Source organism: Lepidochelys kempii, chromosome 4 (assembly GCF_965140285.1).
Source record: "Lepidochelys kempii isolate rLepKem1 chromosome 4, rLepKem1.hap1, whole genome shotgun sequence".
NCBI lineage: Eukaryota > Metazoa > Chordata > Testudines > Cheloniidae > Lepidochelys > Lepidochelys kempii.
Window position 1 is genome coordinate 128885777 of NC_136383.1, and position 24066 is coordinate 128909842.

At 40.7% G+C, this 24066-nt stretch overlaps 1 protein-coding gene across 2 annotated transcripts in view; it reads right to left on the bottom strand.

The window, feature by feature from the left end:
• Window positions 1-24066, bottom strand: part of EIF2AK3 (eukaryotic translation initiation factor 2 alpha kinase 3) — a 73251-nt gene that overhangs the window by 18545 nt on the left and 30640 nt on the right. For both annotated transcript variants that reach the window (XM_073342906.1, XM_073342905.1), the window contains exons 3-11: window positions 19241-19435; window positions 17127-17257; window positions 11761-11995; window positions 11328-11490; window positions 5783-5920; window positions 4876-4998; window positions 3935-4155; window positions 3449-3561; window positions 1325-1447 (exon numbers count right to left, since the gene is read on the bottom strand). In XM_073342906.1, the coding sequence (XP_073199007.1) occupies window positions 1325-1447; window positions 3449-3561; window positions 3935-4155; window positions 4876-4998; window positions 5783-5920; window positions 11328-11490; window positions 11761-11995; window positions 17127-17257; window positions 19241-19435 (1442 nt within the window). The remainder of the gene's footprint in view (window positions 1-1324; window positions 1448-3448; window positions 3562-3934; window positions 4156-4875; window positions 4999-5782; window positions 5921-11327; window positions 11491-11760; window positions 11996-17126; window positions 17258-19240; window positions 19436-24066) is intronic.

Consider the following 24066-nt stretch of genomic DNA (forward strand, 5'->3'; position numbering starts at 1 on the left):
GGTGTCCGTGTTCTCAAGGGTGGAGGCCTACTCAGCACACAGATCCAGGAATGTGGCCTTTTGCATCCAAAGGTTTTGCAGCCACTGCTCATTGTGCTAACCCTGGATTTTGATGCAATCCCTTAAGTCTGTGCTTGTTTCTCAGGCCCAGAAGTGGAACTTCAACGTCTGCAGCTGCTCCATGAACTCCATCAACAACCTTGAATTGTTTTTCACTATTTCCCTTGGCAAATCATCCTTGAAGAAATCTTCACATCCCCCATTGTTGCAAAACTTCCTGAGGATGTGCAAATACAGGAGAATCGTGTCTACTGTATTTGAAAGTTTTAAGAGAATAATACAGAGCTCTGCAGGCTTCAGGCTTCTGTCAGAGATTACAGACCCCAAACAGTGCTGCAGGGGTTCATGGAATATTTTTTTTTAGAAGGCATGAAAATAATAAGGATGACATTATGGGATGCAGAAAGCTGCATGCTGAGAACTTGATTGTTTCCTCCAGAGATCCCTGGGTGAATCATTACTATCTCACAAAATAGTGCAAAAATGTCTCAAAAGGCATTGCGCCAGATGGCGGAGCATGGCACATGGGAATACCTACCCGTGATGCATAGCACGTTACATCGACACAAGCACTCCTGGTGAGCATGAGCAGCACCACTGCGAGCAGCCAAGTATGCATGCGCCCGAGTGGCATACAAACTTTGGCAGCTGTACACCAACATAAGTTGCATCGACCACAGTTTGTAGTGTAGACATAAGCCCTAATTCGAGATTTCCAGAAGCAGAGTCTCTCATCTCACACTAAAAGGAAGTGCTGCAAGCTCTGTGTAAGGCAATTCAGAAGCTTGGCTTGACCACCTAAGGCTGAAAGAAAGGCAAGGGTTGTGGAACTAGAAAATGGAAAGGTTGGATAGAACAAAGTGGGAGAGTGAGGGAAGAAAAGAGAAGGAAAAGGTGAAGCAAAAGAGGTAGGAGTGGAGGGGGAAAAGCAAATTAATAGTGCTGCAAATAATAAGAGGTCCAGTTTCCATTCCTCATGGAACTTAAGAGAATTCCTACTCAGCACTGGCATCTTTCTGAGCATCCCATTGCAAATGATGCCCTGACAGTACTTCACACAAGCTGTTTAAAGGTGTCACCACTCTGCTGTGGTTAAGTCTGTCAACCATCTGACACCAGGAAAACCTCAAAATTATAAAAAAAAGTGCATCACTCATCCTAACCTACTGATGCTAGGGTATCAGTTCAACAGCAAATAATTAACTGCAAGACTGTACCCCATAATAAGTTGTCTTTTCTAAATATAAATAAGCTCATTCATTACCTATTAGGTAGACGGATCCTTTTGATAGCATAGTTGCAGTCATCTACTTTGTTTCTGGCTTCGAAAACAACTCCAAATCCTCCTCGACCCATACACTGAATTGGTTCAAAATCTGTTAAATACCTGGACAAAAAAATTTACTAATTATTTACATTTTGAATGTCAATTATTTCTGTCTAAACTACGACCTGCTGTGGGCCCTCTGGAAGTCATTTCACCTCTCTGTTTCTCCATTTCCCCGTCACATTTCACCTTATCTATTTAGATTGTAAATACTTTAGGGATAGGGGACTGTTTTATTATGTGCTTGTACAGTGACTAGCACAATCCCAATCTCAGCTGCAGCCTGTAGGTGAGACTGTAATACAAATTATACAAACTTTACACAATAAGTCATGTATGCTTCTTATAAAGATTATGGACATTTAAAGGTGTGTCTTCACAGTAAAAAACAAAAAACAAAAAAAAACAAAACAACAAGGTGTTCTTAATCCATGTTCGCTAACCCAGGTTACAACACTAGTGAAGACATGTAAACTCATCTTTTAACCTGGGGTAGCAGCTCAAATTCAATTCTAAGATCTCCTATAACAAGGGTGGGCAAACTTTTTGGCCCGAGGGCCACACCTGGGTATGGAAGTTGTATGGCGGGCCACGAATGCTCACGAAATAGGGGGTTGGAGTGCATGAGGGGGTGAGGGCTTCGGCTGGGGGTGTGGGTTCTGGGCTGGGGATTAGGGGTTGGGGGTGCAGGAGAGTGCTTCGGGCTTGGACCGAAGGGTTCGGAGGGCAGGAGGGGATCAGAGCTTGGGCAGGGGGTTGGGACACAGGAGGGGGTTAGGGGTGCAGGCTCTGGTTGGCGCTTACCTCAAGCGGCTCCCAGAAACGGCATGTCCTCCCTCCAGTTCCTATGAGGCGGTGTGGACAAGCGGCTCTGTGCGCTGCCCCGTCCACAGCCGCTGCCCCTGCAGCGCCCACTGGCTGTGGTTGCCGGCCAATGGGAGCTGCAGGGACAGTGTGTGGAGCCCCCTGGCTGCCCCTATGAGTAGGAGGCAGAGTGGAGACATGCTGCTGCTTCTGGGAGCTGTGTGAAGCCCCGGCATGCGCAAAGTGGGGCAAGCCCTAGACCCCGCTCGCCAGCTGGAGCTCAAGGGCTGGATTAAAATGTCTGAAGGGCCGGATGCGGCCCCCAGGCTGTAGTTTGCCCACCTCTGCCTTATAAAGCTTTAACTTGAGTTGCTAACCCAAGTTAAAAGCCCCATTGCTGTCTTCACTGATATTTTAATCCAAGTTAGCAACATTTTTTTAGTGAAGACTTACCCTTAGTTTATGTTTTCATCCCAATAAACATAGCTTTACCACCCTGTCATATAACCAAGGTGGTACTTTTCATTTTTAACTCCTACAGAGTAGTCTTCTTAAGGGCAGCCCATTTCCTAAAACCTCATTTGCTGCAGGTCCTCCTCAAACTATCCATTTATTATGCCATTTTTCCTAAATGCATCTCCTTTTAGATACAATCATTCCTTTTACTCACATCCCCCCCTTTCCTCCATTCCTCGTATTCTTTTAAACACTTCAATTCCTACCTTTACTAGGTTATGACTGAACTGGAGGTATTCCAGTAACATAATCTCTTATTTCCCTTTCTCTATATTTCTCCAATCTGCAGATGACATGATCCCATATGCATCCCCTTTCCAAACACCCCTCCTCATGTCAACAGCGGAATTGCTTATAGCATTAAATACTCTCTCCCCTTCTTCCACATGTGAAGTGTCATCTTCAGTTCTCTCCCAACTTTATTCACAAACACAGCAATAGAGAGGTAAACACTGAGGTTATTTTATCACACCACATGACAACAGATAACATTAGTTCAACACACACATGCAACTGGTCATATGATCTCCCAAAGACTGTTTAGAGTGACCTTATCTGCAGTCTGACCGATAATGTAGAGATAAGGCCTTAGAGAAGTAGTTGTATTAGTTGTCAGTCTTCAGGTGTAACAGAAAAATTAAAGTAGTTAAGAATCACTAGCCTGCTTTTCTAGATAGAACTAGTTCTCAAACTAAGACACTTTATGTATTTTGTTGAATTGAGGATACTTTGATCTCTCACCTTGAAACATATCCAGAGTACTTAATGTCATTCCAGCTGTTATCTTTAACCTCTCCACTAGCCGACTCATATTTACTGTCAGTCGGACACTGTGTTTCAGATTCCTTCCGCTGCTGACAAGGATCATAGAAAACACAAAAAAAATCCTTTACAACACTAAATAAAGTTGAAACTAGTTGATATTGTCAAATTAGGAGATGAAATCATTTCAATATAAAGATTTCCAAAGATTACCAAAATAGGTAAAGCAATGTAATTTACTTTCTGCAGCTGCTAAGTAAATCCCACATAGTAGCCAACAGCTTTCAAAATCAGTTCAAAATCAAAGCAGGTTTTCATTCCCACAATTTCTTTAATAATTTAAGATCTGTCAACTACTTATACTTGCACATGTAAGTCTGGAAACCAACAGAAAAAACCCTGAATAGGATTTTAACACTTTTTTAACTGATTTGATTAAGCAACAGGATTAAACAAGATACTTACTCTGTTGTGAGGATGGGGATGGAAGAGCTTGCGGACGATGTAAGTTGTTGCTACAATGCAAAATAAGATGGTGCCAACTATTTCTTTCCACCAATGCAAAAGCAGAACTGGATCCTTTTTGCGGATATTCTTGTAGTTCATATTGTCAACAAATCTAACAGTGATCTGGGTGCTGCGTTTGTTCCTCTCTCTTTTGTAGTACGGTAAATAGTAACCATTGTCTTTGTTTAAAAAAAAAAATAAAATAAAAAATAATGTAAGTTTGTTTATCCCAACTTATCAAGCAGTTCTATTTTGGACAAATGTGTCTGTCCTTACAGATGTGAAATACTGCACCAGAAGTTGATCTTTCAAGAGATGTGGCTACTTACAAAAACCAGCACACTGTTTGCTTCCACATGGCTAAACATTAAGAGATTTTTGTAATACTGATCAAATTTAAGCTATCAGACTTCTATACAAGTTCAATTATCCAAGGTCAAATTCCACAGCAAGCAGGGTCTCTCCAGCAGAGTTGTTAAACTCTGGAAGCATACATGCTTAAAGACTTCAGTGCATGACGTTTTTCACATACAAAATTTTATACTCCAACATCAAACCTCCGAAGACATAACCAACATTTAGACAAGAGAGTTTTCTGGTTTACCTAGTAAATCAAGTTGCTATCATACTTAACATTTAAGAGTTATCTAATGCATTTATGACAGGTTTCAGAGTAGCAGCCGTGTTAGTCTGTATTCGCATAAAGAAAAGGAGTATTTGTGGCACCTTAGAGACTAACAATTTGTTAGTCTCTAAGGTGCCACAAGTACTTCTTTTCTTTTTGCTGATGCATTTACTGAGCTTTACTGGTAAACACTGTCCCAAGTTCTGAACAGTGTGCTTCAAGTGGCAATAGTTACCAGTTAATGAACAAAAACCCCATCACTGTTACCACATACCATATGGATACTGCAGAACTGAAAGGGCTCCGTTACTGTACTCTTCATGAGAAAACTTGTCATTGCTGAGACATTTATCAAATTCATCAGACCCCACCAACACAGGAGTCCTGGATGGAGAATCTAGGCAGAGACAGGAAATTCTTTTTTAAAAGCTAGGAGTGTTATAACAACTCACTACACTCCCACCATTTCCTGACTAAACCTCATTCCATTACGATTTCCATTGTTCAGCAATAGAAACTATAAATACTTTAAAGAACTGACTGATTTTCATGCAAGCAAAATGTTAAGGATGAAATCAATCTTTAAAAAAGCCACCACTTCACACAAAAAACCCAATCAAACTCCCCCCCCAAACCCACCAGCAGCTCTTAAACAAGTCAAGTAAGTGCCATTCATGTCACTATAATCATTTATTTCTTTTCTGACAGGACCAGAACGCCTATTTGGTTTACAGGCAGTGGAAGGTTTGATTATTAAAAGGAGTCTGTCAATCACTATGACAAATCAACGGCAGTTCACCTTCAACACAAAGATTAAAAATTTTAAGGCACAGAACAGAATCAGTTTCCAAAGGAGAATACAATCTTCCACTTAGAGACATCAGACTAATTCTGCAGCTAATGGAAGTCACAAGAATTGTTTTCAGAGTAACAGCCATGTTAGTCTGTCTTTGCAAAAAGAAAAGGAGTACTTGTGGCACCTTAGAGACTAACCAATTTATTTGAGCATGAGCTTTCGTGAGCTACAGCTCACTTTGAGCTGTAGCTCACGAAAGCTCATGCTCAAATAAATTGGTTAGTCTCTAAGGTGCCACAAGTACTCCTTTTCTTTTTGCAAAGAATTGTTTTGTCACATTCTCCTTTGAAAAAGACAATTAGCAAAACTCTGGATCGTCACTTACGAATTAAAGGTTTCCACTTGATTGTGGGCAGCGGGATAATTGCATTGTCGTTTCTGGATTCCAGAGCCTTTGGGTTGGTTGGGAACTTCTCAGAAATTCTGACTGACGACTGAAGGTAAAGCTGACCTCTGTACATTCCTGAGTAATAAACCAGAGAGCATATTTGACTTCAGATTTAGTTCTCCCCACCCCGCAGCACAAAGTTGCACAACTAGGAACACAGTTTCAAGACTCCTAGTGTTTCAAGAGAAAATGAAGGATTTAAGATGAACTTTTTACATACTACACAATTGACTCTTCTCTTCAGAATCAGAAAAGAATGTTTTAGCCATTTACCGCTCATTCCTTGCTTTCCACACCAAGAGAGGCTGGGAGTCATGCAGAGCCAATGACAAGAGTGTCACTGGGGATGAGGGTTCCTTTTAAGTATACTCCTGGGAGAATTCTGCACCAAAAAATTAAAAATGCTGCAAAATTTATTTGTCAAAATAACAGAATATAATCAGGCCAGTTTCAATTATTTTGGTAATTTATTTCAAAGTATCTGTCAGCAAATTTGTCTGTAACAATACAGACCAAAAAAAGATTCTGGTAATTTTTTTTGACAAATAAATTCCTTACTAGGCATATTAGTACAGAACTGTGAGTACTTAAGTTAAATGACAATACAGAACTGTATTGCCTGCACCGTTCAGAAGCAGTGCAAAGGCTTGGGGGAGTCGGGGTAACAGAGGAGCTGAGGGAGAGGGAAGGAGCCTGGAGTGAACCTGGAGGGTTGTTAGGTGTGGGTGGGAGAAGCATGGAACAGTTTTTTTATTTTTGTATTTTTAGGGGGTGGGGGGAGATTGTTAGGGAGTTCGGAAGCCTCCCGCACGCAGACCCTTGCTGACCCCAAGCCTCTCCCATTCAGTCAGGCACATCTGCCCCTCTCCCAGCACCCCACATCCCCATGGGTCTACGCAGCCTCCTTCCCTATCCTCATGTGTTCCTGCAGCCTTCCTCCTCGTCCCCCATGTGGCTTTGCACCCCCACTCTCATTTAGCTCTGGGGTCATTGCTGTCACCCCACCAGCTCCTGAGCCTGCCCCCAGTCTGTCCCCCTCCCACTCCCATTAGCCATTCTGAACCCCAGTCTGTAACGCCCCAGCAGCCCTGTGTGCCCCACTCTGTCTGTCCTAACCTGGCTCTGCAGGCAGGGTCTGTAATGAACTTTTACTCCTGGGGGAATTCAACGCCAATGTGCATGCACAGAATCCCCTCCCCCCCCACCGAAAATACGTTCCTCTCCACAAGTGCTGCAGTCTGCCTTTTGCCCATCAGAGGCCGCTGTGGCACCAGAACAGCCAACAGCATGAACACAGCCGGCTGTTCTGGTGTTACAGTAGAATCTGGTGGGCAAAAGGTGGAACTGCAGCACTTCTTGGGCAGAATGTATTTTATGCAGAAAAATAAAATTCTTTGTGACACATGAATTCTGTGCCTGCACAGTGGCGCAGAATTCCCCCGGGAGTATAAGTAGATGAAAAATTTCAGAGGGTCCTCACCCAAACTAAAAACAAATATCACACACTTAACCCTGAGAGAGGGTGCTATCAACACTGTATTGTCAGGAGCATAGGTGCTGACTTTTGTTTTTGCAGGTGGGTGCTTTTGAAGAGGTGTGTTTGGAGAGGGTACTCTGCCAGGTTTTTTTTTTGGGAGGGGGAGGCTATTTTCAGCATATTTATACATTTCTTTCATATTCTACTTATTGAATGTATTTCTATCATTGGTCTCCTTACTATTTTAATATTTGTTATGAACTACATAATTACATTCTCCTGAATTACAGTTGTGACAAAGTTCCTCCTCTACCTTGGTGGGTCTTGTGCTTATTGGCAGATTTGCTCACCTCAGAGATTCACGGAAGCTCTCAGTTTGGCCGTTTTTGTGAACCAACAGTCCAACACCTCCTGTGTCTGACCATGAGTTGGGAGGTTTGGGGGGGAACCCGGGCTCACCCTCTACTCCAGGTTCCACCCCAGGGCCCTGTGGAAGGAAGCTGCCTAGAGTGCCCCCTGGAACAGCTGAGCGACAGCTACAACTCCCTGGGCTACTTCCCCATGGCCTCCTCCCAACACCTTCTTTATCCTCACATAGGACCTTCCTCCTGGTGTCTGATAATGCTTGTACTCCTCAGTCCTCCAACAGTCCACGTTCTCACTCTCAGCTCCTTGTGCCTCTTGCTCCCAGCTCCTTACATGCACCAAAAACTGAAGTGAGCTCCTTTTTAAACCCAGGTGCCCTGATTAGCCTGCCTTAATTGATTCTAGCAGCTTCTTGATTGGCTGCAGGTGTTCTAATCAGCCTGTCTGTCTTAATTGTTTCCAGAAGGTTCCTGATTGTTCTGGAACCTTCCCTGTTACCTTACCCAGGGAAAAGGGACCTACTTAACCTGGGGCTAACATATCTGCCTTCTATCACTCTCCTGTAGTCATCTGGCTCGACCCTGTCACACAGTATATTAAAATCATTGCAGTCATCTAAAAGTTGTCTTCACTAATGTCCCAGTTTAAAAATGTTACGTCTCACTGTAGCTTTCTGAATGAAACTGTCAGCAATCTTATTTACATGGAGGTTCCCTGGTATTGTTTTGATGCACGTTAAAGACAGCTACATTATTCAGTTGCATCTGTCCCATTGATGACTGGAGATAATTTTTAAGTCTTCTGAAGCTGGAGAATGAGTTCAGGATGATATAGGCACAGTGAGAAGGATTCTTATGAATTTGCAGTTCTCTGGAAACATAGTGCTTCTAAAGTACTGTAAATGACTCCAGGATCTCTTTCTTGATGGGTAACAGCTAATTTAGGCACCATCATTTTGTATGTATAGTTGGGATTATATTTTGCTAAGTGCACTACTTTACATTTAACATTGCATTTCATCTGCCATTTTGTTGCCAAGTCACCCAGTTTTGTGAGACCACTTTGTAATTCTTTGCAGTCTGTTTGGGACTTAACTATCTTGAGTAATTTTTGTATCATTTGCAAACTTTGCCACCTCAGTGTTTGTCCGTTTTTGCAGATCATTTGTTAATATGCTGCACAGCACTGGTCCCAGACCACTACAAGCCTCCCAGGGGACACCACTATTTACTTCTTTCCATTCTGAAAATGGACTATTTATTCCTACATTTTGTTTCCTAACTTTTAACTGGAGTGCCTGGGAACGCTTTCAGGATCATCTAACAATCCTTAATTCAATTTAATTACAAGCCTTCTATCTTAATTACCCTGCCTCTGATTACAAACTAACTCCCTACCCCAGGGGGAGAAGTTATTCGCAGCACAGAAATCAGATTCCACACTCAAGCTCTGACTCCTGGGTGCTGAGCACCCTCTATTTTTTTTCCTGTGGGTGCTTACGCTCCGGAGCACCCACGGAGTCAGAGCTTATGGTTGGGAGAAACATTTGTATCTACAGGTGGGGAGTCAGGCCATCATCACAACTAAGCATTATTTAATGTGGAACAGCATAGCGTCCATCACCGCAGCACCATTATTAACTCTAACAGGTGCAGAAGAAGGATGGGTGTCCCCTCCATTTCCTATTCCCCACCCAGAAGAACTTTGGCACAGCTACTCAAATGAAGAGCATAAGCAGCAACTGGTAGAATGATGAAAAGGACTCCTTACCCTAAATCAAGAGACAGTACAAAATTCCAGACCCTGGTAGTCCAAGGAGTTTGAGGAACTTTTTGGTATTTGTGAATCAAGCAGCTTGATGAAGGAACCAGAAATCCATACTAGCAAGTGTTAAGTAATAGAATATAGACTTTACAGTTTGTGCTGTTTTGAAGAGAAAGTGTTTGAAAATAGGTTTCTTCATATGCATGGTAACTAGCCGAGATGAATTTTAAAAATATGCTCACTGTTCTCTTCATTCTAAAACACAGGCCATCAGAACTGCCCTTTAATTGTTCTGGGCTCTCTGAGTTACTAATCAACTACACATACTTTCCCTTTTAGAAATATTCATCATGCTATTCACTTTTTGTCCAAGTGCCAGCAACACAAGCTGACAAAGCCCTAGCAATAACACTAATAAGAACATTGCTGTCACCTGTTAAAATGGGGGGAGGGGTTGGGGGTGGAAAGAACGCAAAATCATAGTCCTCCTCAGATTTATATTTGTCTTTTTTGTAGATATTGCAAGATGACATGGTAGTTAAAATGCCATTGGTTTGTCTATGGAAATGCTGTCACTATAGACTACCATTAGAACAGTAATACTGGTGTTATCCCTGCTGAGAAAAGAGAAGGAAAATAAAAGGCCTAATATGAACAGCCTCAGGAGGCCACAGTGCATTTACCTAGAGTGAAGTCAGTGGTAAGAAATTTAATAGTGCTAAGGGGAAGGAAAGCTGATGGCACAATACTCAAGGCTGTTACAAACCATATCAAATAAATTCTGACCACTGGATGAGACTTAATTTACAGAAATTTCAGCTAAAATGTCATATATGGTAACTAAGTCTCAGGAGTCAGTGCAGAAAAAAATCTTAATGTGACTAAAACCAATGGTCTGAAAGAAGAGAAGTCTATATCAGGCAATAAAACTGTCTCCCATTAACTAAATCCCAGTTTAAAAAAGCTTTAGAACTCTATTAGTCCAAAAATACCAAGACTATACATAAGCCCACATTTCAGAGTCAAAATGAAAAATGCATTTTATAGGTGAATAGACTTAAATAAATAAATAAATAATAAAAAAACCAACTACCCTGTTATATTTGGTCAAAATATCAAATGAGTTATTCATGTGACCACTGGGGGCATACTGCAGCTTGTACTTAGAACAGGGTGAATACAGCAACTCCTTCAACCACAAGTTTTTCTCAAAGTTTTAACCACGTTTGATATGATTGTGTTCATGCCCTTTGGTGTTCAGTTTCCATGAATGTGCTAGCCAAAGGGATTACTGACAAGGATGTTGTGCTGAAGCTGCAGCAAGTTTTACACAAAAAGCACAGAATATTCATGGAATACACATTTCAGATTTGTAACAGTATTTTTGCCCTGGAAACCAGATTCATCCAGTCAGGGCAAAAAAGGTAGCACGGTAGCTTCTTGGAAAGTTCATAGGGCAGGGATTCAATTATCCAATCAAAATAAGGGGGCAGGTGACAAGAAAGGCATAACAAGAATCAACAGCTGGAAGTTAGATGCAGAAAATTTGAACTTTGAAATAAGGCACACATTTACAACAGCGAGGGTAATGAACCAATGGAACAAACTACCAGTCTCCTGAAGTCTTCAGGTCAAGACTGGATGCCTTTCTGGACAATATTCTTTAGTCAAACACAAGTTATTGGGCTCAGCACAGAAGTAACTGGGTGAAGTTATCTGGCCTGTATTATACAGTGGGTCAGACTTGATGATCTAATAGTCCGTTCTGGCCTTAAACTCTGAACCTATAACTTGAAACTACCTGGTTTACTGAGGTTTTTAGAAGGCTGAGAGAAAGATAATGCTCAACAGAAGGCATCGCAGTAGACATCTCACCTAAATAGACACTAGACTCTGTGGCTCCTCTGGCAGCTTCCACAAGATCCTCTTCATCTTCTAGGACCTCGCTGTTAGCCGTGTAACTTGTATCATCAAAAAGACTAATGGAAAAGACTTTCCCATCTCTAACCAGCCAAGCAGAAGCAATTGGAGTGCAAAACTGAAGAGTAAGGAAGGAAAGGGCAATTTAAAATAACTTCATAGATTTACCAGAGATTTGTTCTAAATAACTCTTCTGCTTGAAAATCCCTGGTTCAGTTCATAGCTGCTCAATAGCTCAAAATATAGAATTTCAATACAAAATACTACAGGGAGATATACATTGTTTTCACCTCAGCAGATGTGCACTAAATCAAAATGCATGAGATTCTCCTGTAATGCTGCAGAACTTCAGTTTCCATAACATTTAATACTTTCGCATTTCCAGTACCTGATATTCCCATTCCAGATGTCCTCCCTGCTTATTAAAAGCCATAACCTTCCAGTCAGCTACTGAGACCTTTATCACCATATCCTTCATCACAGCCTCCTGCTCCTCCACATCCGAAATGATTTTAGACTCTTCTTTGTTTATACTTGATTTAAAATTGCTCTCAATAAATCCCACGCTAGTTTCGATGTCTGGGACATAGCGCAGTTCAAAGTGACCAACACTAAAATTCCACCTTAAAGTTAAAAAGAAAAAAGGTTTCTAGAAAAGAGGTTTAAAAGGAAACCCCAGCCACCCATCTTAGAAATCTGTAAATGAAACTTGATATGACATTTCACTAGCATCTCCGCAGTAAATTCAGTAATCATCCACTGAACTAAACTGCACCTCTAGAGGGAGTGTTAACACACTTAATTGTGCTATTTCCAGAATGCAAGACACAAAACAAGTGTACAGTTTTTTCAACCAAAGATGACTTATTATGAGTTGAGAAGTTGAAGAAATTAAAGAGACATCAAAGTCTGATGGGGGAGGGAGGAAGGGGAGGCAAGCATTAAGGACTATATCAGTCAGTTAAATAACAGTCTAGCTGTTTACCCAGGAAGACCTTATCAGATAAGAGCAACAAATATATTAGATTTTAAGAAATGGTACTTTAAAATAAACTCTTTAGGCATATAGCAGCTTTTCTTAAATATCAAGCAGTTTACAACTTGTGAAATTTTATGCTGGTTGCAGAGATGGAATTCTGGGGACAAAGAAAGCTACGACTTCAATTTATTGATAAGGACATCAGTATAACTAGAATTGCTCATCCCCTAATCTAACCCATCTAGAAATAAGGCTGATTTTTTTGTAGACAGACTATATCAGCAATGTGGGTCGAAATAGCTCTGTACCCTGGATGCCAGAGATCCATTAGCTTTATGGTTCATATAAACAAAGGCAGAAATATTGAGACCTATTATCATGAATGGAAAGACTGTGCAGAACAATGCTAGAACGGTCAAGACACTCATAGTTTGGATAATAGTTCACACTGAATGACAAAGGGGGGAAATATTTATTCAAAAGTAACAATAAGTTTGGGTGCCCAAAGATATACAAGACCATACTGTAAACTTACCATGAACCACAGACTGCCGATTTAAAATGCGTATATTTATATATAAAATATGTTCAACTTTTATCTTTTTCTGCTGAAATTTATACAATAAAAGCTGCTATTCTGGGCCAAAATCAAAGCTACCATATAAACACTCCCTACAATGTTGCCAGGGAAAGAACTGCTTTTGATCTCTCACTTACACATAGAGGGACCTAGATGAATCAGATGTCACAATGACTCCGGGGAGCAATGAAAGAGGAAATGTGGCAGCTGCCTTACACTTTAGCACTAACCCTATCCTGGTCAATGCTAATCACAAAAAAGCCAGAAAATCCCAGCTTCCAAATCAGAGTTATGGGGCTGCAAAACTGCTCAGATTCAGAATGGGGTCTCTATTGCCAGAGCCTAGAACTGCTAACTGTCTGGGCATGCTGCAAAGTCCATTCCCCACTTTAGGCTTTTGAGGTAAAGTTGGACTTTGGGCATAGAGGGGTTTTATTATCCTCAAATTAGTTGGTGGATATTTACTGTGTCGACAGTATAAAGAACTGGTCAACGCCTATATTTTGTACTGTGTATTTTAACTGTATGGAATAAGTGCTTAAAGAAGTTTGTTTAAGTGTAAATATAGAAAGTGTAGGTGAGGAGGGTGGACAGCCATTTTTGACTTGATTCCGATCAACGGGGAGGAATTGGTAGAGAATCTGAAGGTGTAAGTGATCAAGAAGTGATGGATTTCATGATTCTAAGGAAAGGAAGGAGAGAAAGTAGCAGAATAAGGACACTGGACTTCAAATAAAGCAGACCTGAACAAAGAGAACTGGTCTATAAGGTCCGATGGGAAGGAAACCTAAGGAAAAGAGTTCATGAGAGCTCACAGTTTCTGAAAGCAACAGTATCAGAGGCACAACTACAAACTATACTGAGGTGAAGGAAAGATAGGAACAATATTAAGAGGCCAAGATGGCTACATCAGGAACTCTTTAATGACCTGAAAAATCAAAGGATCCTATAAAATGTGAAAATATGGACAAATTGCTCAGAGGTGTACAAAAGAATAGCACAAGTAAGTAGGGACAAAATCAGAAAGGCTAAGGCACAAAATGAGCTACATCTAGCAAGGGACATAAAAGGTAACAAGAGGGTCAATAAATATATTAGGAGCAAGAGAAAGATGAAGGAAAGTGTAGGTTCTCTACTTAACGAGGAAGAAAAGCTAATGAATGATGACATCAAGAAAGCTAAGGTGTTTAATGCCTGTTGGCTTCATTCTTCACTAAAAATGTTAATTATGACCAGATGCTTAATGCAATATTAACAAAGAGGGAGAAGGAACACAAGCCAAAATAGGGAAAGAACAGGTTAAAAAATATTTAGATAAGTTAGATGTACTCAAGAAGGTGGGACCTGATGAAAGTCATTCTAGGGCAGTGGTTTTCAAACTGTGGGTCACGACGCAGCAATGTAAGGCACTAGGTCGTGGAAGCTCTGGTCAGCACCACCAACCGGGCCGTTAAAAGTCCCGTTGGTGGTGCTGCCCGGCTACAGCAGACTAGTCCCTACCTGTTCTGACATTGTGCTGCACCCCGGAAGCGGCCAGCAGCAGGTCCGGCTCCTAGGCGGGGGGGGGAAAGAAAGGGGGATGGGACAGGGCTCTGTGAGCTGCCCTCACCGCAAGTACTGGCTCCGCACTCCCATTGGCCGGGAAGGGTCCCTGCGGGCGAGAGCCATGCTGAGCCACTTGCACGCCTCCACCTAGGAGCCAGACTTGCTGCTGGCCACTTCCGTGGAGCAGCACAGTCTGCGGTGCCAGTACAGGCAGGAAGCCTGCCTTAGCATTCCTGCTGCACTGCTGCCCGGGAGCTGCCCAAGGTAAGTCTGCCCCCAATTCCCTGCCCCAGCCCTGAGCACCCCCGAAACCCGGAGCCCCCTCCTGCACCCCAACCCTCTCATCCCCAGAACCTGCACCCCCAGACTCCTGACCCGCTCCTGTGCCCCAAGCTCCTGCCCCAGACCTGAGCCCCCCACAACCCAGAGCCCCCTCCTGCACCCCAAACCCCTCAACCCCAGCCCCACCTCAGAGCCTGCACCCTCAGCCCAGAGCCCTGACTCCCTCCTGCATCCCAAGCCCCTCAACCCCAGCCCTACCTCAGAGCCTGCACCCTCAGCCCAGAGCCCTGACTCCCTCCTGCATCCCAAGCCCCGCCTCAGCCTTGAGTTCCCCCAAACCCAGAGCCCCGTCCTGTACCTCAAACCCCTCATCCCCAACCCCACCCCACAGCTCTCACCCCCCAGACTCCAACCACCTGCCCCAGCCCTGAGCCCCTCCCACACCCCAAACCCCTCATCCCCAGCTCCGTTGGGTGCACAACTAGTTGAAATATCATTCTCAAAAAGTTATTGATGGTTCGCTTTCCAACTGGGAGGGCACATCAAGTGGGGTGCTGCGCTATTCAGTTTTTCATTAATAACGTGGATAATGAAGTAAGAGTAAGCTTATAAAATCTGTAGATAACACCAAACTAGGAGGGGTTGCAAGCACTTTGGAGGACAAGATTAGAATTCAGCGTGATCTTGACAAATTGGTGAACTGATCTGAATTCAACAAGATGATATTCAATGAAGCAACATGAGAAGTACTTCACTTACGAAGTTAAAAATCTACACGTCTATGATATATGATCCCATATAAAATAAGTGCATTGGCATGGCTGCATTAAGAATTATTGTGCACTATTCTGGTCTCCATGGCTTTGTAAGAAGTACAGAGAAGCTGTAATATGCTGTAAGTGATCAGCCAAAATAAAGGGATTTGAGAATAGGGTTTAAAGGACTAAAGGGATAAGTGTTATTTTAAAAAGAGTTACCTTGAAAATGACAAGCGTAAACACTGAGTATAAAAATATACAAAAGGTTATTAAGGTAAAGAGGTGGGGAAAGAACACTGAAAAATAGCAATAAAACAAGGAGCGACTTGCTTAAATTGGAAAAGAACACATTTCAATATGTATACTCAGAAATACTTGTAATAGTTAGGATGAGCAGTGTAGCAATGTTTCCATAGTGTGGCATCTTTCACAAACTCATTAGATGTATTCAAGTCCAAGGAAAAGTCATTCCCATTTGATATAGGAAGGGTAGACTAAATGTCCAGCTCCTTTCTTACTTCATCACCTATGACACAACTGGAGACTGAGGTTAGAGAGATTTCCTCAAAAATGTTAGAAAGCACAGGGTAAGAATCCAAATGACAGAAGTCTGGCAGGTCTCTAGTGGGAAAGCTAAAACCCCATTGTCATAAAAATAAAGGGAAGGGTAACCACCTTTCTGTATACAGTGCTATAAAATCCCTCCTGGCCAGAGGCAAAACCCTTTCACCTGTAAAGGGTTAAAAAGCTAAGATAACCTCGCTGGCACCTGACCAAAATGACCAATGAAGAGACAAGATACTTTCAAATCAGGAGGGTGGGGAAACAAAGGGTGTCTGTCTGTCTGTCCGTCCGTGTGATGCTTTTGCCGGGAACAGATCAGGAATGCAGTCTCAGAACTTCTGTTAGTTAGTAAGTAATCTAGCTAGAAATGCATTAGATCTCCTTTTGTTTAATGGCTGGTAAAATAAGCTGGGCTGGATGGAATGTATATTCCTGTTTTTGTGTCTTTTTGTAACTTAAGGTTTTGCCTAAAGGGATTCTCTAGGTTTTGAATCTGATTACCCTGTAAGGTATTTACCATCCTGATTTTACAGAGGTGATTCTTTTACCTTTTCTTTCATTAAAATTCTTCTTTTAAGAACCTGACTGATTATTCATTGTTCTTAAGATCCAAGTGTTTGGGTCTGTGTTCACCTGTACAAATTGGTGAGGATTTTTATTAAGCCTTCCCCAGGAGAGGGGGTGTAGGGCTTCGGGCAATATTTTGGGGGAAGTCTCCAAGTGGGCTCTCTCCCTGTTCTTTATTTAACACGCTTGGTGGTGGCAGCATATGGTTCAAAGACAAGGCAAAGTTTGTACCTTGGGGAAGTTTTTAACCTAAGCTGTTAAAAATAAGCTTAGGGAGTCTTTCATGCAGGTCCCCACATCCGTACCCTAGAGGTCAGAGTGGGGAAGGAACCTTCACACTCAAATTCCCAATTCAATAGAGGTAAAAGCATGTCAAATCCTGAAGCAATAAGAATTAAAAGATATGTGTTTGTTCCCACTCACTACTGTTACACTGTCTTAAGAATAGCTCTAAGACCACAAACTGTACTCATACATACTTCTCATTACCACTACGTGGCCCGACAGCACGAACTGTTTTCTGGGTTCGATGCAGGAGAAGAATATCTTCTTGTTCTGTTTCATCATCATCCCAGCGGCGACAGCCTATAGCTGAACATATGTACTTCACCTAAGGGAGAAGAAAAGAAATTCACGTAAGCTTGGAACATCAAATGTCAACACGAATGCAAACTAGGTAGCTCAATGACGACATTCAAGTCAACAAATCTTTGGAGAATTTTTCAGCTCCTTATGAGCAAAATGATTTAGAGACATAGGCCAACATTTAAAAAAACTACTAGTCATTTTGGAGTTCTTAGTTTTTGGGTGGCCAATCTGATTCAGCCTGAGACACCTTAAAAAGGCCTTGTTTTCAGATGATGGGTACTCAGAGACCTGCGATTTTCAGAAAGTGCTAATAAGTCTCTGGACTGGGGACCTAAGAATCACTAGTTGCTTTTTGAAGTCTTGGTCTTAAATTCTTAGCAAATTCTTATGTGACTTATACAGAAGTCACAACTCCACCATAATCAATACTTCCCCATTTCTCTCATCATACCCTGACATAAATAGAAAGATTCAGAAAACCCCTTCCATAAGACTCCCAGAGCCCAGTTCTGATGTCACACTACTTTCACATTAATGTAGCTCCAATGACTTCAAACCAGCTACTCCTGATTTATACCAGTGTAACGGATCAAGCGTTGAGACAACAATTTTCTGTCTACAGAATAGAAAACACTCCTTCAGTACTGCCTAGTCAGCCTGGAGAGTGATTCAGAGTATCACAATCTACCTGCTGCAGTAGTGCACCGACTTTAGTATTCCTAATCCTAGGGGAGCTAGACTGGAATTATTTTCCTAATTCAGGTCTTCCAAGTGGGCAATTTTATTTAGGACGGTGGGTGGAAATCTCCCCTCTAGGAAACCTTAATCCCTTCTTCAGTACCATCCTGCAAAATGCTATAAGTCACTCTAACTCTGTGGCCAAGGAAGGCTTGGCACTGTTTCCTGTTCAGAGCAACTCTGCTGCTCTGAATTCTAGCCAGAGGTCAAAGTAGAAACCCAAAAAGCTCCTTCCTCTCCAAGGAGGCGGCAAACATCATCTGAAGCATATACAGTCCAACTGTCAACCACAGATTCAAAGGGAACCCATGCACTCCTCTACTGCTGCAGTCCCGGGTCTTCAACATCACTATCTTTAGCGACTGCTGTATACCATTCCCTGAAGGTGTACTACATTCAGCCTGCTGCATTAAAGCACCTGGTTGATTTGAAGAGAGCTGGCCAAAAAAGGGAAAAAAGCCAAAACCTAGTTTATTGAAAAATGTTCACAAAATGTAGAAGGTTCAGTTCAAAACAGAACCACTTTATTTTTTTCAATTCTCCATCCAGCTTTTTCACCTCACAAAAAGACACTCTCAAGATTGCTTTTAGCTAAAATTTGGTTTTTCCTAAGCAAACTTTAGGTAATCATTTGACCAATATTCGATCAAAATTTTGAAGACATAGAAAGACACACTTTTTTTCCATAAAAAAATATTTCAACAATGCGGACAATTTTCTGTGCATTTTTTTTAAAAGTTGCTTTTTGATAAATAAAATAAAATATCTTCTGTAGCAGTCAGTGAGTAGTTCTATTGGTTATCTTATATGACTTTAGAAAGTGTAAATAATAGTTCTTATAACAAGTACTAAAATAAACTTGCCAGAAATAAGCACGTCTGGCCCGATATTGATGGGTCTTTCTCTCTCACACCCCCTACACACCCTTGCTTTTCAGCTTGCTCTAAATTGTTTAGATTTCCTATTCAGTAATCGAAAAAAACAGACTGAAATTCATGTACCATCTAATTCTTTCTTGAAAATTTGGGAGGCTGAATGACAGAGTATCCATCAAGGATAAGTTTATTCCAAACCCAGCCACCAGCTGGACTTGTTGACCAAAGAAGTTGCAAAGCTAATCAAATCTTGTGTGCGCCACGCAGTTTTACACTAGAATTAGATCTCAAATTCTAAACCCTCCTGACCCCGCCCCCCCATTCCATTTTTAGAAACTGTTCTCAAAAATACATACACAAACACACTGACTTCCCCACTGTCAAATGTTTACCTTCCCCGAGTATGAGCTCAGCCCATATGTGGTCAGGGACTTTCCCCCAACCAAAACCACGTCATCTCCAAATTTGTAGGATGACTCTAGCAGCGATTCAACTGTGAAAGGAACAGCTTCCATGCTCTCTCGATCACGATCCCACTGGAAAAGATCTCCATCCAAGGAAGGAATGATCATCTTATTCCCAAATACCTAAAAGCAATAAATAAAATTGAGTACAGAACACACACACACACAATGCCAGAGAGCCAGAAACGTTTTTCTCAGAGTCAAGTATGGTGTTAGATGACAGCATATCTTAAATTTTTTTCAAACTATCAAAAAGGCAATCAAGCTGTCAGAAATAAAGTTAACTGAGCGTTTGCTCGTACATTTAGACCAAAACCAAAAACTATTAAACTTGCCCTGTTCAATTTCTAAAAGGAAAAAAAAATGGTTAGTGCTTTGTGCCAGGTTTTAAGGGATTGCTAAATGTATAATAATAACGTTCAGTCAGTTGACGGGACAGCATTCATCTAGTTTGTGTAAAATATGATGCTAAGGGAAAGCAATGATGATATTTCTATAGGAGGGTGATCAGCCATTACTACATGCATTTTGTGATGCTTTCAAAAGAGAGTTATGTTATATTATAGATATCACATTGCCTTTGTCCTCTGCTCTTTTAAGAGCCCATTGGCTGATACCTCTGAACCCCACCTTTCCTTGCAGTATGGTTAGGAGACTGAATCCCATGAAAGGGAAAATTGTGAAGCAATATGGGAACCCTCTCTAATTTACACCATTGTGCCTTCATATTTATTGAGCTCCAGAAAGTACATTACCCTATACACCAGTCACAGCAATGTTTAGGCCCAGCTGGGTTAAATTCAGAGTTTGGGGTTTATTTCTGAATTTCTTGCTTCCTACACCTGCAGGTCTAACCCCTCCCCCTGGAAACACACAACCATCACACACAATACATACTTCTACAAATAATAAACATTGTTCAACTAAATTTAAAGTATTTCATTTTCAACATACAGCAGATCAAATAATCCTCAAAGGAGTAGAGAATTCAGTTTCCAGTACATTTAGATTTTCATGGAGATCATAGGTCAGAAGTATGAGTCACTGTCAAAGAGTACTTGGGGACTTATTAACAATCTTAACATCCTGATAGATCTCAACTAATTCTATGGAGCCGCAATGGCTCTGCTGTGCCAAGAATAGCTGGAATCTAATTTGCAAATTTTAACTCTTCAGTATGTGGACTAACATGACAAATCTTAATGCTATTTCAGAACCGATGTCTCTTTTGTCAATGCCCAACAACATAATCTCATTGAATTCACATACTATGAAGTGCAAGTGCAAGGAAAACATCTGGCATACCAGATTAGTGATCTTCCAACAGAGCCAAGGAAGTCCATACTTTACATTCCATATTTCCAAGCAGATAAAACATTTTACAGAATAAATCTAACAAAATACTTTTCATGGCTTCTTATATATTGTAAAGCTGCAAAAAACCAAGCCCAATATATTTAAATATCACTCCTTTGCAGATCACCCTTAAGGGATTTGTCCAAGGCTATAATGCAATTTAGTTAAAGAGCCAAGGACAGAGCCTGAAGTCCTACCTCCCTAGCCTTGCCACTAAACAAAACAGCCTCTAAGGCAACTTCTACATTAGAAAGTTTTTGCAGAAACTTCCACTTGGGTTACCACCAGTTCAGCTGCAGACAAGACTCTGGTGGTTTCTAGCATTTGCTATATATCAATTAATTTTAGCTTGCAGGTTTACGAGGCATAAACAAAGCCTCAGTAAAATTAAAAAGAGTAAAAATGAAATAGCATGATGCCAGCCAGCATTTTATACGGTTTCACTGTGCTTTAATTATTTTTCTTCATTTATATCTGGGTCCACAGTTCAAATTCTAGCATGACCAGAACTTAACGAAATTTAACCAAAGTGAAATTCACAGTAGGTTTTCCCATTCATGAGCAGCACAGCAATTAAGTGATCACACTGATAAAAAGAAAAGGAGTACTTGTGGCACCTTAGAGACTAACCAATTTATTTGAGCATAAGCTTTCGTGAGCAAGTCCTAAACAAAAAATACCCCATTTGAGAGTTTAGGTCTTTAGAACTGAGCAAACCAGAGAAGCTTTACTTTGTGTCTCAACTGCCATGCATCTAGAGACCCTCCAGTTAGGAAAACAATATTTAAAAAAAAAAAAAAAAAAAAAAGCAGAACTTTGCCCAAACCTAGACATTGTAGTTTGTGAGATCTTTCCTCGGCATAGTTATTTACTAAACAACATTTAATTGGCAGAGGTAATTAAAATAAAGTCCTGCTACTATATGAGGTACACTACAAAGCAGAGTAAGATATGTTCCCAAATTCAAGAGTTTAGAATATAAAACAGAAAAGACAAAAATGGAATATCCAGTCAGGTATGGAGGAGCGAGATGCATGAAAAATATTGCATTTTGATTTACTGCTGGTAAGTAATTAAAAAACCCAATATGGTAACTAAAGCAAGAAAACAAGTACTTATACAATATAAATCTATAGCAACATGTGGTTAAGTAAAGTAATCAGAGAATTAACAGTTGAAAGTTGCTATTTAAAATCATTAAAGAAGATTGCTCTCATGAAATACAGACAAAGATTTTGCAAGATATCTTTCTCAAAATAAGACTAACAGAAGATCACCTGTTTTCAGGAATCAAAGTTGCATCTTGAACAGAATTTGAGCAAATTTTAAAAGTTAGATTTTTTCATAGTATAAAAGAGTTAAGAATTACATACAACACATCTGTTTCATAGCATAAGTTTGTTCATTGATATTTACAACGCAGTAATTTTTTGGTGAAGGATTCTGAACTATTATTTGATGGCATAAAGCCTTCCAAATGTACAGTTTATAAGAATGGAGTAAATCACGTGGCCCATCACTACCTGAGAATTTATGACATTCTACTTTCACCCATCCAACTAACTACAGCACTGAAGAGTTCTCTTGGGTTGGTGTTACTCTCTCTTTTGCACACGCAGACTTGAATATTAAGGCATTTAAACCACTTTCTCCCAGAATGTTCAAGTCTCAGGACATTGATAAAGAGCAGGTGAGAGACTGTTAGGTCTGGTCAGCAGGTGCCTGAAAAAAAATCAGTTGGCCAGACTGTGGCGCCATTATGCTGGTGAGGTCTTACTCATGCACTTACAGTCAATGGGACTACTCCCGTGAGTAAGTGCTCAACAGTACGTTTGTCCTTATGTATATTTACATCAGTATGAAACAGTTCATGGAATAAGAAATATGAAGACTGAATGACAGATACTATGTTGTTATGTTGCAAGCTCTCCTTTTTAATCAGTTATTCAACAGAACTAATGCTGAAATAGCTTCTGTACTATCATTGCAACTAACTTGAGAGATCAGAACAAATTTACAATATTACACCATCTGTTTAACAGAAGTAAATCTGAATATAGGACACTTTTGTCTTTTGTTTTTTCAGTGTATTTATACCCAGCAGTTCTGAAGCAGGTTTGAAAGAAAGCTTTCGAATTTCTCTCAGTTTATAATACCTTCAGTTTAGGAATATATACATAAATGAGAGAGAGAGAGAAGAAAGAAAATTTAAGCCATTTCACTTGCTAGGTCTCCACAAAAACAAAGAATTAGTACCAGAACTCATAAGAGTCATCTGAATTGTTACCCAGTATAACTGAGGAAACAGAAAGGGACTATTCCTTGAGAGCAACAAAAATCAGCATTGGCATGCAACTCAGGTAAAGAAATGACATCACCCTCTATCTCAAAAGCATTACCTCATCTCCTAATCCAAGGAGTGAGTCACACAGGCAGTCAGCTGCAAATCTCTTGGCACAGCAAATGTAGGTTACCATGATGCACTTACGCATTCCTCTGATCTGTCAATGTAAATAGCTATTTGTTCAGCTTCACTGGTTAGCAATATGGCACATAATTGTTAAGTGGCATGAGTTTCAGAAGTAACACTTTAAATACACACTCTTCTGACTACAGAGTTCAAATGAGAGTTTTTAAGTTGAAATTCATACATTGGCTGGCAGTATCATACCAAGCAGCCAATTGGAATCAGACTCTGAACAATCACCAAGCAGGCTGGTGAGGTAATGCAATTTCTAAAAGCCTTAACAAAAGCAAAAAGGCATAACAACAAGAAATGGCACATGCTACCAGGGAATTCATTGTCTAGACTGTTGACTGGAAAGGAGGGCATCACATGTGAGATTCCAGTACAGGTTGGGACAGGAAAGGAGTAAAGCTACTATTTCATTTTAGAAAGGGGATCAAATGAATAGACTTAAAAGGAATCTAAAGTGCTAAAGCTTCCATAAATTATTTAATAGAAAAAATAATGCCACATTTCATTCTATGACCAAAGTCCTGTTGTAGAAAGCAAGTATTAGAACATGTTCATGTGCAAACACAGAGCTGTGTGAAATCTGGTGCCAGAAAAATGTCAAATTTTCCTGTTTCAGAGTTGCTGAGCTTCCATAGGATACCAAAAATATGGAAGACATTTAAAGTAAAATGTCTTAATTAGGGTAATTTTGACTATTGCCCACCAATTTTATTTATTTATTTATTTTAATTTCAGCATACTTTGTTGTGATCACGAACAATTCCGAGGAGTTCCAGCTCCTGATTGGTTGAACTTAACCCCTTATGGTCAATAATGTTAAAAATGCTGTATGATTCTCTATGGTTGTTAGAGACAAGGTGGATGAGGTAATATCTTTCATTGGACCAACTTCTGCTAGTGAAAGAGACAAGGACCAGGT